Consider the following 17,113-nt stretch of genomic DNA (forward strand, 5'->3'; position numbering starts at 1 on the left):
TACCTAGTCCCACGGAGAAGGAGTATAGCTACTGACGCTAGGCAGGCATAAGGCCTACTTACTATCACACTTCAAGCACTGTATTATATTTGTGGAAGCAATACTAGGATCATCCTTAATTCAATTTGAACTGCTTTAACCTTGGATTACAAATTTATATGGAGTTACCCTTGCTAGCGAAGATCTGTCTGCTTTGTCCTGGGTGCCGGATTCTGATGGCGGAGGTGACTGCTTGGGCCCGGTGAGGCCATTGTGGGGAGCCACTTACAAGGCTGGGACCACCCAGCAGGAGCCACATTATTACACTTTAAACCTACTTACAGGACTTTGTGTACCGCAGCCGCGGAAAACCCGGATGGACGGAGAGGGCCAGGGATCACTGTTTCAATGTTTTTTTTTTCGATGTTTGTAAACGAGGCATTTCCCCATTCTACCTTGTGACATGACAGAGATCACTGCTCCCTGTCATCGGGAGCAGTGATTGCTGTCATGTGAGTTGAAGCCCACCCCCCCCCCCACAGTTAGAATCACTCCCTAGGACACACTTAACCGATTGATCGCCCCCTAATCCCTTCCCTGCTAGTGTCATTTACACAGTAATCAGTGCATTTTTATAGCACTGATCGCTATATAAAAGACAATGGTCTTAAAATAGTGTCAAAAGTGTCCGATGTGTCCGCCATAATGTCGCAGTCATGATAAAAACTGCAGATTGCCCCCATTACTAATAAAAAAAAAATTATAATAAAAATGCCATAAAACTATCCCCCTATTTTGTAGACGCTATAACTTTTGTGCAAACCAAATCTATATACGCGTATTGTGATTATTTACCAAAAGTATGTAGAAGAATATGTATTGGCCTAAACTGAGGAAAACTATTTTTTTATATATTTTTGGGGGATATTTATTATAGCAAAAAGTAAAAATTTTTGTGTTTTTTTCAAAATTGCCACTCTGTTTTTGTTTTAGCACAAAAAATAAATGCAGCAGAGGTGATCTAGTACCACCAAAAGAAAGCTCTATTTGCGGGAAAAAAGGGCATCAATTTTGTTTGGGTGAAATGTCGCACAACTGCGCAATTGTTAGTTAAAGCGATGCAGTGATTAATTGCAAAAAGTGCTCTGGTCAGGAAGGGGATAAATTCTTCTGGGGCTGAAGTGGTTAGTAATGCTTAAAGTGAAACAATACAAATGAAATGTTCCTTTAAATATCATGCCTGGGGGGTGTCTATAGTATGACTGTAAAATGACACAGTTTCGACATGTTTAGAACAGTACCACAGCAAAATTATATTTCTAAAGGAAAAAAGTCACTTAAAATTGCTTGCGGCTGTAATGTATTGTCGGGTCCTGGCAATATAAATGAAAATCATTGAGAAAAACGGCATGGGTTTCCCTCCCCTCTGCCCATTACCAGGCTCTTTGGGTCTTGTATGGATATTAAGGGGAACTCTGCACCCAAATAAAAAAAAAATGGTGTAGGGCCCCCAGGCACTATATACTCTGAACAGAGGTATATATATATATATATATATATATATATATATATATATATATATATATATATATATATGTATACTATATGGCCTGCCCTATATACTCTGCAGAAGATTGGGCCTTAGGTGTTGGTGGTACCAGAACACTGTAAAGCCTTGTATACACGGTCGGAGAATCCGTCGGAATGCGTCTTATCGGACCGTGTCGTCGGATAATCCGACTGTGTGTGGTATGCATCGGACTGATCTCAGTCGGACCCAATTTTCCAACATGTTGGAAATATTTTCCGACCAACTGGTTTGATAGGACATACTCCGATCATGTGTAGAGAATTTTGACCAAGTGCCACGCATGCTCAGATCAAATTCCTACATCAAAGCTATTGGCTACTAGTCCCATCGTAACGAAATTACGTCATCACGTTCTGAATGATCGGATTTTTCAACAACGTAGTCCGACCGTGTGTATGCAACAGTTTCAGACAAGATCCGACGGGCAAAATCCGATGGACAAAATCTGACGGATTTGGTTGGCAGAATGTCCGACCGTGTGTACAGGGGCTAAGCCCACACAGTTACTCTTGGTGAGCGCAGGAATGGGCCCTTCTGTGGAATACTACATCAAGAATTGTAATAACATGTCCCTGTTAAACAGGGGCTGAAAAGTTGAGCCTTTGGTGGTGGTGGTGTCACAACACTGTAACCCCTCACAGATACTCTTGTTGGGCGCAGAAACAGTCCCTGCTGTGAAATATTAGATCAAAAATTGTAATTATATGCCCTGTTAAACAGGGGCAGAAAAATTGGGCCTTAGGCAGTGGTGGTGGTGCCCTAAACCAAAAATATTGTTGGAAGCTATCATCATCAACATTGAGGAGGAATAGGATAGTCATTCAGCATAGGCAGTCTTCAAGGGATTCCAAATCCATAGAAAAATCAATCAGTTACATCAGCATCAGGTGCTTGATAGCTGCTGATCCAATACTGATTCATTTTTATGAATGTGAGCCTATCTACGGAGTCTGTGGACAGGCACACTCTATGATCTGTTACAAACCCTCCAGCAGCACTGAATGTGCATTCAGAAAGAAAGCTGTATGCAGGACCGGCCAGTAGCTCAATTGCATATTGAGCAAGTTCTGGCCAGTGGTCCATCCTCAAGACCCAGTAACCCAGTGTATGCTCTGTTGGAATGGTCTCCAAGTCTGCACTTACCTCTAGATATTCCTGCACCATGTAATGTAGACACTAGTGATGGTTGCTTCAACCGATCAGACCTTGGCGCTTAGGACTGACAAATTTTCTAAAGGTGTCGGGCAGCTGGCCACCTTCTCCACCGCTCTTCCTCTGAAAGAAGCCTCAGCAACACATTGTCTAGCACCAAGAAAAAAACCTCTCTTCAAGGACTCCTGAAGATGTTTCATTCTCTGCTCCCTCTGTGAAGGCAGTATGAGTTCTGCAACCTTACCATTGCAACGTGGATCAAGAAGGGTTGCCAGCCAGTAATGATCCCTCTCCTTGATACCACAAATCCTAGGGTCCTTTTACAGGCTTTGCAGAATCAGGGTGGCCATGCAGCGTAAGTTTTCAGAGGCATTCTATTCTGAATCCTCTGGGTCACTAAGGATCATGTGATCCGTAACAACCTCCTCCCAGCCATGTACAACTCCTTGGGTTTCTGGGAACTGAAAACCATCCCTTGAAGACTGCTGCTGAATGTTATCCTCCACGTCCATGCTGACACAATCCTCCTCCTCCTCTTCCTGTGTGTTTGGTGGGCCCGCAGGAATACTATATGTATAAAAGGGGCCTTGAGAGGTAAGGAAGTCCTCCTATTCCCCCCGCTGTTCTGCCTCAAGTGCCCTGTTCATTATTCCATGAAGTGTGTCCAACAGGAAGACAAGAGGGACAGTATCATTGATGCATGCATCGTCGCTGCTCACCATCCTCGGGGGCCTCCTCAAATGGTGACAGGACAGTGCATGCATACTTGATCAGTAGCCACTGGCGTGGTGAAAAGAAACCAAGCTCCCCTGACCCTGTCCTGATGCCATACTCACACAGGTACTCATTGATGGCTTTCTGCTGCGTGTGCAGCCGCTGCAGCATTGCAAACATGGAGTTCCACCTTGTAGGCATGTCACAAATGAGGCAGTTTGTGGACAGGTTTCATTCACTTTGAATGTCAGCCAGCCGAACACTGGCATTGTATGGAAATTACCACAGACTTTCCTGGCCTGCCTCAGGAGATCCTGTAAGCCTGGGTACCTGCTCAAGAACTGCTGCACTACCACATTCAGGATGTGTGCCAAACATGAAACATGGTTCAAGTGTCACTGTCGGAGGGCAGAGAGAAGGTTTGTGCCACTGTTGCATACAACCATTCCTGGCTGAAGCTGGTGTGGCTTCAACCACCTCTGAGCCTGCCCCTGCAGAGCTGACAGAATCTCTATCCCAGTGTGGCTCCTGTCCCTTAAGCAGACCAACTCAAGCACGGCATGGCATCTTTTTGCCTGAGTGCTTGCATAGCCCATTGAATGCTTATGGAGTACCGCTGGTTCAGAGGACAAAACTGCGGAAGAGGCCATAGATGAAGAAGAAGAGGGGGTGTGGAGGAGAGAGCTGTGGCAGAATCACCACTAGCATTTTGGAGGCGTGGTGGCGGAACAAACTCCAACAATACTGAACCCTCTCCTGCTTCCTTCCCAACTGCCAACAGAGTTACCCAGTGCGCCATGAAGAAAAGGTAATGTCCCTGCCCATGCCTGCCAGACCATGAGTCAGCAGTAATATATGCACCTGATTGCTGACCGCCCTGTCCAATGAGGCCAACACATTGTCTTCCACATGCTGGTAGAGAGCTAAAATGGCCTTCCGTAAAAAGAAATGGAGTTTTGGAACATGCCACCGAGATACTGCACATTCCACAAATTCATGAAAGGGGGCAGAGTCTACCAGCTGAAAAGGCAGCAGTTGCAGTGATAGCAATTTGGCCAAGCTAGTATTGTACATTATATACTACTGTAATAGAGTGGATTATAGGATTTTACAAGCATTTAAACTCTGTTCACACTGGGGATTCCTGTCAGGCAGGGAGAGAGAGGGGGAGAGAAGACAGCACATTACATGGTAAGACCTACCCCGAAAATAAGCCCTACTGTGTCTTTTACTGATAAAATGAATATAAGACCCGGGCTTATTTTTGGGGAAACACGGTATATATATATATATATGTGCTGGAGGAGATGTGAAGCAGAAGAGACTGTCAATTTAGATTCAACCAACTTTATTTTCTCATTAAGACAGATTCATCATTTGGGCATCCCATGTCTCCTTTCCCCATCCAAGTTTAATCCCCTAATAAAAATACCAAAAACAAGTAAACGACTATTCATTGAATGGGAAAGTGTGTCTAAGATGGATGTCTGACCAAGCAGGGTGATGTGCAGAGCTAGAACACACAACTACCCTGTATATATATATATATATATATATATATATATATATATATATATATATCTACAGTCTAGTATAAATATAAATATACTCTGCATTCAGTGTAGCGTATATATATATATACAGTTCATTCGGTGATGTAAAATTTATAATACACTTCAGGTGGTGTACACAGTATAAAATACAGTGTGTACAGTTTCTAATACAGTGCAGGCTGTGTGCACATTATATAATACAGTGTGTACAGTTTCTAATACACTTCAGGTGGTGTACACAGTATATAATACAGTGTAGCCTGTGTACCGTTTCTAATACAGTGCAGGCGGTGTACGGTGTATATAATACAGTGTAGTGTGCTGTGAAAAGAAAAAATCCCCATAATGTCCGGAAGACCACCAAGGAGAGGCAGACGCGCACAGTCCACTAAAAGAGTGCAAGAAGCCTCTGTGTTTACAGTCATCAGTGGTGACTGCACTTAGCCCCCTTTTGTGAATTTGTGTAATGTGCTGTACCACAGTTGCAGGTTCCAAAACGCCATTTCTTTTCACGTAAGGCCATTCCGGCTCTCTACCACCATGTGGAAGGCAATGTTTTGGCCTCGTTGGACAGGGCGGTCAGCAGTAAAGTTAATTTTACCTTTGGCTTATAGTCCAGCAGGCATGGGCATGGACGATACCTTTAATTCACGGCAAACTTGGTAACTCTGCCGGCAGCTGGGAAGGATGCAGGACAGGGTTGTGTTGGAGCTTGTTCTGCCACCACACCTCCAAAAAGCTAGTGGTGATTCTGCCACAAAATCTGTATGCTCCCCTCCCTCCTATTTTTCTTCCTCTATGGCTTCTTCTGCAGAATTGTCCTCCCTAAAAGCTCAAGGGGCTATGCAAGCAGTCAGGCGGTCTGCCTAGGGGACAGGAGCCACACTGGGGCAGAGATTCTATCAGCTCTGCAGGGGCAGGCTCATAGGTGATTGATGCCATGCCAGCTTCAGCCAGGAATGGTTGTATGCGACAAGTTCACCAACCCCCTCTCCGCTCTCCGACAGGGACACTTGACCCATGTTCCATATTTAGCACACTTCCTGAATTTGGTGGTGCAGCGTTTCTTAACCAGGTACCCAGGCTTACAAGATCTCCTGAAGCAGGCCAGAAAATCTGTGGTAATTTCCACCGGCCATACAATGCCAGTGCTCAAAGGGAAGGCAATCTGCCCACCAACTGCCTCATTTGTGACATGCCCACCAGGTGGAACTCAACGTTGACAATGCTGCAGAGGCTGCACACACAGCAGAGGACCATCAGTAAATACCTGTGTGAGTATGGCGCCAGAAAGGGTCAGGGGAGCTTGGCTTCTTTTCGCCATGCCAGTATCTACTGATCAATGATGCATGCACTGTCCTGTCACCATTTTAGGAGGCCACAAGGATAGTGAGCAGCAACATTGCAGGCATCAGTGACACTGCCCCACTAGTCTTACTGCTGGAGCACACCCTTTGTGGAATAATGAACAGGGCGCTTGAGGCAGAGCAGCAGAAGGAAGAGGAGGACTTTCCTCTCAAGGTCCCCTTTATCCAGATAGCATTCCTATGGGTCCACCAAACACACAGAAAGAAGAGGAGAAGGAGGATTGTGTCAGCATGGATGTAGAGGATAACACTCAACAGCAGTCTTCAAGGGATGGTTTTCAGTCCCCAGAAACCCAAGGAGTTGTACGTGGCTGGGGGGAGGTAGTTAGGGATAATGTGATTCTTAGTGACCCAGAGGACTCTGCATGGCCTCCCTGGTTCTACAAAGCCTGCAAAGGACCCTAACATTTGTGGTATCAAGGAGAGGGATCATTATTGGCTGGTAACCCTTCTTGATCTACGTTACATGGGTAAGGTTGCATTACACATCCTGCCTTCGCAGAGGGAGCAGAGAATGAAACATCTTCAGGAAGCCTTGAAGAAAAGTTTGCTTAATGCATTTCCAGACCCTAGGAGGTTAGCATTTCCTGTTGCTGGAAGAGCTGTAGAAAAGGCCTGACCGATGACTTTAAACAATATTTCAGACCTCAGCACCAAGGTCTGATAGGTTCCAGCAACCATCGCCAGCGTCTACATTATATAGTGTAGTATATCTAGGGGCAAGAGCAGACTTGGAGACAGCAGCTATCAAGCACCCGATGCTGATGTAACTGTTTGAATTTTCTATGGATCTAGGATCCTTTGAAGATTGCCTCTTCTGCTTTTTCAATGATTTTTTTATGTATATTACATTACAACAGCAAGCAATTTTAAATGACATTTCTTCCTTTAGAAATGTAATATTTCTATTATATATATATATATATATATATATATATATACCATCACCAGCAGGAGGAAAGAGGTCCTGATTCCTCTATATAGTTTCTTATATCACTAGAGGGATCACCAGCAGGAAGAAGAAGGTCCTGATTCCTCTATATAGATCTTTATATCACTAAAGGGGTCAGTAGCAGGAGGAAGGAGGTCCTGATTCCTCTATAAAGATCAGGGGTGTGGCCCTTTGCTTGCCTTTATCCTGCCCTCGGGGCACTATTCCTTCCTCTGATATAAGGGGCTAGTCTTGACACCAACATTTTTTTTTGACTCACATCCAGAATAAGAAGGTACGGTATGTAGACTTCCATCTTCAACCATTAGTCGATTAGTCCTATCTCAAGGACACTCAAGATACTATTAGACTCTTAAAATCCATTGAATATCGGGACGGTATGATTCTGGCAACAGCTGATGTTGCCACTCTATATACCTGTATCCCCCATGATTTGGGTTTTTCCTGCGGTTGAACATTATTCATCCAAAAACACAACTCTTTTTATCATGGAAATTCTTAAGTTTGCCACACAACACAATTATTTTTGTTTCAAAACCAATTGTACTTGCAGAGGAGGGGTGTAGCCATGGGGGCCAAGTTTTCCCCCAGTTTGGTACACTTGTTCATGACCCAGTGGGAGGAGGATGGCATCTATGCCCTAAAGAGACCAGATCTAGTTCTCTGAGCCAGGTACATCAACATCTCCCTCCTATGGAAGGGTGACCAGGACTCTCTAAATGCCTTTATGACTTTGCTTAATTATAACAACAGGGGTATCATCTTGAGTTATGAGTCTTACCACTATACATTTTCTTGATCTTGAGATATCAGTAATAGATCATCATTTATAATTCAAATTGTACTTTAAACCCACCGACCGAAATGGATACATTCCGGTCGACAGTTGTCACTACACACAATGGCTTAAGTCGGTTCCATGCAGCCAATTCTTAAGACTGCGGTGGAACTGTACTAAGACAGCTGATTTCCTTTCTCAGTCCCAAATCTTGAAAAGCAGATTTCTCTAGAAGGGCTACAGATCCACTGATCTAGACATAGAGATCAATAGGAGCTCCTTGATGGATGGGAGCTCCCTGTTGGCTGATCGTCCTAAGCCTCTCTTGGATAAGTTAAAGTGGTCCTTTTTCACAACGTATTCTATTCAATTTAGACAGATTAAAGAGATAATCAGTAAACATTGGAGAATCATTCAGAGCGATAGATACCTGGGTCCGGTGATTCCTGAACATGCTGGTGTCATATATAGAGGGGCTCAGTCAATACAGGGACAAACTGCGCTCAATGTGATTGACTCTCTAAAACCATTTAATTTTTTCACCAATGTAAGTGCTACTACCCATGCCGCAGGTGTAATGTATGCCTCCCCAATATTTGTGGGAGACGCAAAACAGACACATTTACATCATCCATTACCCAACGTACTTACCCAATGAAACATTTCTATTAGATTTATTGTCTACTTGTTGACCTGTCCATGTAAGAAACAGTATGTGGGACGTACCATTAGGACATTCTCGGTGAGGGTCAACGAACACTTGATCTGCATCAAGAAGGGATGGATCAATCATAGAGTCCCCATCATTATTTAAAACATCATAATAAAGACCCTCTAGGAACACAGTTTAAAATCATTAATACGTTTGTTCCACATTGGAGGGGGGAGTCCCACCTTCGTGGAGTCTCTCGTCTCGAAACATACTGGATACATGAGCTCAAGTCCTACTCGCCATTCGGCATGAACATCGATTGGGACCTGAATTTTTTCTTCAATCAAGCCTAATCTTCATGCCACATTTTGATTGTATCATGCGTGCCTGAGTTTATTATTCCTTTTTATTGTGAGGCTTGGGGCGCATTTGGTCACCACATTGGTGACTTGATTACGCTCCTGACCACAATAAGGCTTAAACGTATCGTCGTGGGTTACGCGACCAGCGTTACTCCACCCACGGGCTTTCCAAGTGAGGTGTTTGCCTTGTGCTGGTTGTGCCACTTCCAGGTTGACGCTGTGCCCCCATGATGTTACTCTTGTCATGTGACCGGGTCTGCTCTGTTCATTGGCTCCCAAACCGAGGCTTGGAACTCATGTTGTCATGTGACTGGCTCTGTTCCACTCATTGGTCTCAGGATTGAGACGTGGAACTCATGCCAGCCACACCCCTGCAGGGGCAGGGTATCTGGTGAGGGCAATATCATTACTTTGTACTGGAAATATGCACCGGGGAGCTCTTTATAAGTGGTTATACATCTCTTGCACAAGTCACTTTCAATATTCTTTGGGACTTTCAATTGAATTATTATTTGTATTTTAGCACTATTAATATTAATCGCATGTATACTGGCTGTTCAGCAGACAGCTTCACATTTTTTGTTATATGCACTTATGTATAAATTTTTGTTGTGTGACTTTTAAATTTGTATACATTTATATGCACGCATATTGATTGAAAGTATAAAAGTTTTTTTGTTTTTTTTTTACTTCAATCACCACCATCACATTTGGTAATATTGGACTACATTTAACCCCAACAATAGGGGATTTTACACTTTGAGATTTTTATTTTCACTTTTACTTTTATTTTTAATTCTATTTTCCATTTAAGTATTCAATTGACTTACTAGGCAAATTAGGCTAGAAAGAGCACAATATTATTCAAAGTTTGTGATATCTCACGCCTTAAAGGTATAGCGCCAAGTCTACTCTTTCTTTTTTCACCAGTCTAATCCACCCTTTTTGGGAGGAGATATTAGGAAGAGGCAGCTCATACCCACGGTATTTTTGGCCCTATCCTTAGAGCAATCTCACTTTTCTTTTTCATTTACAATTCTCATCATGCTTGTGACTATCAGAGTTTTACAATGTCTTATGGGACATGTAGTTCAGCAACAGCTGGTGGGCCATAGTTTGGAGAGCCCTGCACTAGAGGGATCACCAGCAGGAAGAAGGAGGTAACAAGTCCTCTAAATAGATCTTTATATCACTAGAGGGATCACTGGCAGGAGGAAGGAGGTCCAAAGTCCTCTATATAGATCTTTATATCACTAGAGGGATCACCAGCAGAAGGGAGAAAACCCTGATTCCTTTATATATCACTAGAGGGGTCATCAGAAGGGGAAGGAAGTCCTGCTTCCTCTAAATCTTTATATCACTAAAGGGATCACCAGCAGAAGGAAGCAGGTTCTGATTCCTATATATAACTAGAGGGATCACCAGTAGGGACGAGCCTGATGTTCGAACGCAAGTTATGAGGTGGAACACCGTTAAAGTCTATGGGACACTAACAAGAAAAAACAAAAAGTGCTTGTTTTAAAGGCTTATATGCAAGTCATTGCCATAAAAAAAGTGTTTGGGGACCTGGGTCCTGCCCCAGGGGACATGTATCAATGCAAAAAAGTTTTAAAACGCCCATTTTTTCAGGAGCAGTGATTTTAATAATGCTTAAAGTGAAACAATAAAATTGAATTCCACGCATTTTATTTTAAACTTTGGTGCGAGGTTCCCCTTAATATTCATACCAGACCCAAGGGGCCGGGTATTGGACTGGAGGGGAACCCATGGTGTTTTTTTAAATGATTTTAATCTATATTGCCAACATCTGACAATTCATTACAGCCGCGAGCAGTTTTAAATGACTTTTTTTCCTTTAGAAATGTAATTTTGCTGTGGTACTGTTCTAAACATGGGAAAGATGTGCTACTTTACAGGCATACTAAAGACACCCCCAGGCGTGATATTTAAAGAAATATTAAATTTTTATTGTTTCACGTTAATCATTATTAAAATCACTGCTCCTGAAAAAAAATCAGTTTTTAAAACTTTTTTTTGCATTGATGCATGTCCCCTGGGGCAGGACCCGGGTCCCTTTTTACGGCAATAACTTGCATATAAGACTGAAATTAGCACCTGAAGGGCCTTGTATGGATTTTGGGGGGTGCCCCACGCTTTTTTTTAAAAATATTTTGGTGCAAGATTTCCCTTAATATTCATACCATACCCAAAGGGTAATGGAATGGTGGGGAACCCATGCTGTTTTTTTTATGATTTTTATCTATACTGCCAAGATCTGGCAATTAATTAGAGCTGCGAGCAGTTTTAGATGACTTTTGTTTCCCTTTAGAAATATAATTTTGCTGTGGTATTGTTCTAAACACGGGAAAAATGCGCTACTTTACAGGCATACTAAAGAAACTCCCCAGGCACGATATTTAACCACTTCCCATACCATGTATAGTAATTAGGGATGGCCTTGCGGTTTGCCCGGTGGTCGGTTCGCGGCAAATTTTGCGCGTTCGCGATTCACCAAACCGGCGGACTTCTGGCGCTGTTTACATTGTGCGTTTACATTGTGAAAGAACTTTGACCCATGATGACACATCCATCATGGGGTACAGGACAGCCAATTGAGACATTTCAGCACATGGACAATTGGACATTCCCCCTACCTTATAAATAGACCTGATCTGGCGGCCATTTTACATTCTGTCTTTTGTCAGTGTAGGGAGAGGTTGCTGTGTAGAGCAGGGACAGACAGTAGTGACACAAATCTCTAGCTATTAGGTACACAAAAGTCCTTTTAAGGACTGGTATAGGTGTACAGTATATAGGGTTCTGGTGCACTGCTGCTGACTGCTATGCTGCTGATTGCTGAGTGCACTGCTGACCGATTCTGAGCTGTCTTTTGTCAGTGTAGGGACAGGACGCTGTGTGGAGCAGGGACAGTCAGTTTAATCACTAGCTATTACTATTAGGTCCACAAAGGTCCTTTTAAGGACTGGTATAGGTGTACAGTATATAGGGTTGTACACGTATAATATACTTTCTTTCAAATATAGAAAGCATATTATAGTGCACTGCCTGCAGTGCTGCTGACCGATTCTGCAGCTGTTGTTTCTCACTGTAGGGAGGGACAGTTTGGTGTTTGGAGCAGGGACAGTCTGCAATTCACTAAGCTACTAGCAAGCTACTATTAGGTCCACAAAGGTCATTTTAAGGACTGGTATAGGTGTACTATTTGGTGTGCAGTATATAGGGGTGTAATACACGTATAAAATACTTGCAAATATAGAAAGCATAGTATAGTGCATTTCCACTGTGCAGCATTGTGACTGCTGAGCGGTTCTGCAGCGATACTACAAAGAGTGACAAACGCAATTAAAAAAAGTATTATAACTGGTGTGATAGACCAGTGGCCCCCCCAAAACGACCGATTGAAGCGGGGTGTTATATACCTTCTTCCACATATACTGCACTTCTCTAAAGACTTTTGTCACAGGGTCATTTAAAAAATGACAGGCAGAGGAAGAGGCAGGCCTTCCGCAGGGGTGGTAGGGGTAGGGCAGGAGCAACAGGCTTGAGCCAAAGTGGGAAATTGCAGAAGGTGCGTTCCATTACGTCAAAGGACGCACCAGACTTGGTTGAGTGGCTCACTCAGCCTTACTCTTCTGCACCCTCCTCATCCTCTCGATCTGCACCCTCTTCTTCACTCTCTGCTATATGCACCCCCAAAGACACTACCACCAACAACACCACCATATACCAGCCGCTTGAGTCACAGGAATTATTTTCCGATCCATCACAAGACATTGCCGATTCGCAGCCACTCTTGGCATTGGATCAGGAAGAGGAGGTAGAAACAACCGCCACTCAGCAGTCTGACGACAGTACCCAGATCAGCCCAAGGAGGAGGTTGGTCCCTGGTGTTGCTACCTACTCCAAGATCTCTAATTATAGCGGTGGGGAAGGTGACGTTGATAATGATGTGTCTAGTGATGTCACGTGGGTGCCCACAAGATCTCGGTGCTGGTGTCAGCGCTCTCTATCACAGTGCTGGTGTCAGTGCTCTCTATCACGGTGCTGGTGTCAGTGCTCTCATTGCGGTGCTGGTGTCAGTGCTCTCATTATGGTGCTGGTGTCGGTGCTCTCTATCACAGTGCTGGTGTCGGTGCTCTCTATCACGGTGCTGGTGTCAGTGCTCTCTATCACGGTGCTGGTGTCAGCGCTCTCTATCTCAGTGCTGGTGTCAGTGCTCTCTATCTCAGTGCTGGTGTCAGTGCTTTCTATCACGGTGCTGGTGTCAGCGCTCAGTCTCTATCGCGGTGCTGGTTTCAGACAGTGAGGTAGATAGTAGCGGAGAAGCCAATCAGCAGGCAGTGCCAGCACCATGGCTGAGGATCAGCACTGGACTGGCACCTCTGGACCACCGCAGTGGAGCCCGGCATAGGAGGGGGTAAGGGCCGGGCAGAGGGAGGGGCTCAAGCACAGGTTGGCATACTGGGACACTGGCACAGGACTGCGCTGCCCTGACTGTGGCACTGATCATCTCCTGCACCCCCTTCATAGCCTGCCCTGACCTTGCCTCTCCTCCATGGCCTTCATGCGCTCCTGATTTGTCAAAATTTCACAGATAAAAAAAGAATGCTTGTCGTTGTCGATCCCAGATTCACTTAATACTTTTGTTATGTCAGTGTCCATGTTGTGGGACTATGTGTGCACAGCTAGTACGTATTTTGTGGCTGAAAATACGACCTGTAAGTTTTTAATGTTCGCCTGCCATTAAAGTCAATGGGGTCTGCCGCTAACTTTGCGGTTTGCAAACTTTTGGCCGCGTTCGCGAAACGTCCCATCGGAAGTTCGTCCATCACTAATAGTAATATGACGGGTGCAAGATGGTTCTGCCATCCTGGGCGGCCATCATATGACGTCCTCGGCTTCCTGGCCATCTAGTGGGCACGTGCGTGCCGCCGCGTCGCTCAGGAGCCGATGCACGTGACTGGTGGCCGTGATGTCTCGCAGGCACCCGCGATTGCTTGTCACAGAGCAGGGATGTGGATCTGTGTGTGTAAATACACAGATCCATGTCCTGTCAGGGGAGAGGCAATAGCTTGTGTGTTCCTTGTATATAAGAACACTGATCAGTCACCTTCCCCAGTCAGTCCCCTCCACCCACAGTTAGAATCACTCCCTAGGTAACACATTCAACCCCTTGATCACCCCCTAGTGTTAACCCATTCCCTGCCAGTAACATTTATACAGTAAACAGTGCATATTTATAAATCACGTGATCAGCTTTCAGACAATGAGAGCTGATCATGTGATGTAAACAGAAGATCTGTAATAGGTTTTTTTTCTTCTCCCTTGTCAGCAAGGAGATCACCGGCTTCTGTGTAAGGGGCATCGGTACCGAAGAGGAAGAGGCACAGCCACCTCATTTGTGCCCACCAATGCTATATTCATCATAGCTGGGCGAATGCCAGTCACATTCATTCGAATATATATATTTTTTTATATTTAAAAAGAGGAAGATTTGGCTACTATAAAATATACCACATCCATAATATATATAATTTCAAAAAGATCCTTGTATGTCGGACTTTATTGGTACAAAAAAGGCCAAACATAAAAATTACATAAAATATAAATCTTTCTTACAGATATTAAAATGATGTGTTAAATCCACATGGGAACAAATCCAAACATAAGGCCATATATATTCATAATAACTGATTTAGCTTTACTGAATTGCCCAAGAAGCTGACGCGTTTTACATCAATAAGCTTCCTCAGGACCTTTTATGCCTTGGCAGCAAAAAAAAAACAGCCTAACTAAAAAAAAAAAAACATACCGAATATGAATACATAGCAATCTCATAATTTTATAACATTGTAAATTATCACCTTTGCCACTTACACAAAGCATGAGGGACATAGCAAGGAGATGGTAATAAATGGCAATATCAAAGTAGCTTGCACAGTCAGCTGGTCATGAGTTATAAAGATTAGCGGGATCATAGACATGTGCATGAAAAAAAGTTAAGTAAAAAAATATTTTTTTTTTACTTGTACAAAATAAAAGTTTCACTCAAGCACATAAAATCCCCCCCAAAAATGCTGATGCCCCCACCCCCATATTTACAAACATAATCTCACACATTGGGGCGCCTATGCCTGAAAATATTGATTGCGATACACGTTACATATCTCCAGAATTAGAGCAATAATTCTAGCACCAGACCTCCTCCGTAACACTAAACTGATGACCTATTAAATATTGGGTACTGAAATTTGTCGCCATTTCACAGGCGCACGCAAATTTAAGTTTTGACATGTTGGGTATCTGTTTACTCGGTGCAACCTCTGCTTTTACATTTTACCAAAACATTGGCTAATTTGTGTTTTTGGATCCCTTAAAATTAACTTTAGTGTGTTTTTTACTGATAGTTTGCATTTCCTAGACTGTTACAGCAATATCGTTTGACATAAAAAAATTATCACCAATTTATTGTCTGCTTTCAGAAAATATATAACGTTTGGGGGTTTTATATAATCTTCAGGCCTAAAATAATTTTTTAAACATGTGAGCAAAAAAAAGCAAATACAGCTCTGGAAGTGAAAGGGTTAAAGGAAACGTTCACCTTCGGGAAGATATGACATGTTCCTGTTCCTGCAGCGCCTCAGCGATTTGAGTCCTCTGTGTGACAGCAGTGCGGCGAGAAGTTCCCCGTACCGGCTGTCACTTTATGAGGAGAGCGCGACCGTGCCATTCATTCACAGAGTTCTGTCCTTTGCTGATGTTGGCTTGTAGTTTTCAATGAACTCCCACGCTGCTGCTGAGCTTTCTGGTAGATGAGGAACAAGGAGATTGTCATAAGAGACAAAAAGATTGGGACCCCGATTTAGTACCTTGGACAAGTCATTTTTTTTTTTAAATGTCCACACCCCTGGAACTGTTTCTTACATGATGAAGATCAGCCATGGAGTATATCTGAGGTGTATATCAGGGTGTGCTTCTTCCCCACATGAGATATAGAACATTTATAGAAGACATTTCCCACGCTCAAGGCACTTATTCCCCCCCCGGGGGATGTATGGGATCCCTGATGATGTGCAGGAAGACAGCACTTCAGTGAGGAACAATTACCTCACTCAGGACAAGAATGTGGCTTCTCCCCCATGTGAGATCTCTGATGTGTGTAAAGGTTGGACTTCTTTGAAAAACATTTCTCGCACTCGGGACAGGAATACGGTTTCTCCCCCGTGTGAGATCTCTGATGTGTGGAAAGACTGCACTTCACTGAAAAACTTTTCCCACACTCAGGACAGGAATACGGCTTCTGCCCTGTGTGAGATCTCTGATGTATGTAAAGATTGGACTTGTCTGAAAAACATTTCCCACACTCAGGACAGCAATATGGCTTTTCACCTGTGTGAAATCTCTGATGTCTGTAAAGATTAGACTTCTTTGAAAAACATTTCCTACACTCAGGACAGGAATACGGCTTCTGCCCTGTGTGAGATCTCTGATGTGTGTAAAGATTGGACTTCACTGAAAAACATTTCTCACACTCAGGACAAGAATACGGCTTCTCACCTGTGTGAGATCGCTGATGTCTGTAAAGAAAGGACTTCTTTGAAAAACATTTCTCGCACTCAGGACAGGAATACGGCTTCTCCCCCGTGTGAGATCTCCGATGTGTGGAAAGATTGGACTTCCCTGAAAAACATTTCCCACACTCAGGACATGAATATGGCTTCTTCCCTGTGTGAGTTCTCTGATGTATGTAAAGATTGGACTTCATTGAAAAACATTTCCCGCACTCAGGACAGGAATACGGTTTCTCTCCTGTGTGAGATCTCTGATGTGTATAAAGATTGTACTTCACTGAAAAACATTTCCCACACTCAGGACAAGAATATGGTTTCTCACCTGTGTGAGTCATTTTATGCCTATTAAAACCGGATTCAAACTTGAAACATTTCCCGCAGTCAGTACAGGAAAACCTCTTCTCTGTTGGAAGGACGGCAC

At 43.6% G+C, this 17,113-nt stretch overlaps 1 protein-coding gene across 1 annotated transcript in view; it reads right to left on the reverse strand.

Annotated features, from left to right (window-relative positions):
* Nucleotides 1-14,652: 14,652 nt before the first annotated feature.
* The window catches only part of LOC143989932 (uncharacterized), a 67,282-nt gene continuing 64,821 nt past the window's right edge, over nt 14,653-17,113 (reverse strand). The window contains exon 6 of the mRNA XM_077490203.1: nt 14,653-17,018. Within this exon, the coding sequence (XP_077346329.1) occupies nt 16,230-17,018 (789 nt within the window). The 3' untranslated portion in view covers nt 14,653-16,229. The remainder of the gene's footprint in view (nt 17,019-17,113) is intronic.

Source organism: Lithobates pipiens, unplaced genomic scaffold (genome assembly GCF_037356315.1).
Source record: "Lithobates pipiens isolate NorthernLeopardFrog02 unplaced genomic scaffold, aLitPip1_a1.2 Scaffold_18, whole genome shotgun sequence".
Lineage (NCBI taxonomy): Eukaryota > Metazoa > Chordata > Amphibia > Anura > Ranidae > Lithobates > Lithobates pipiens.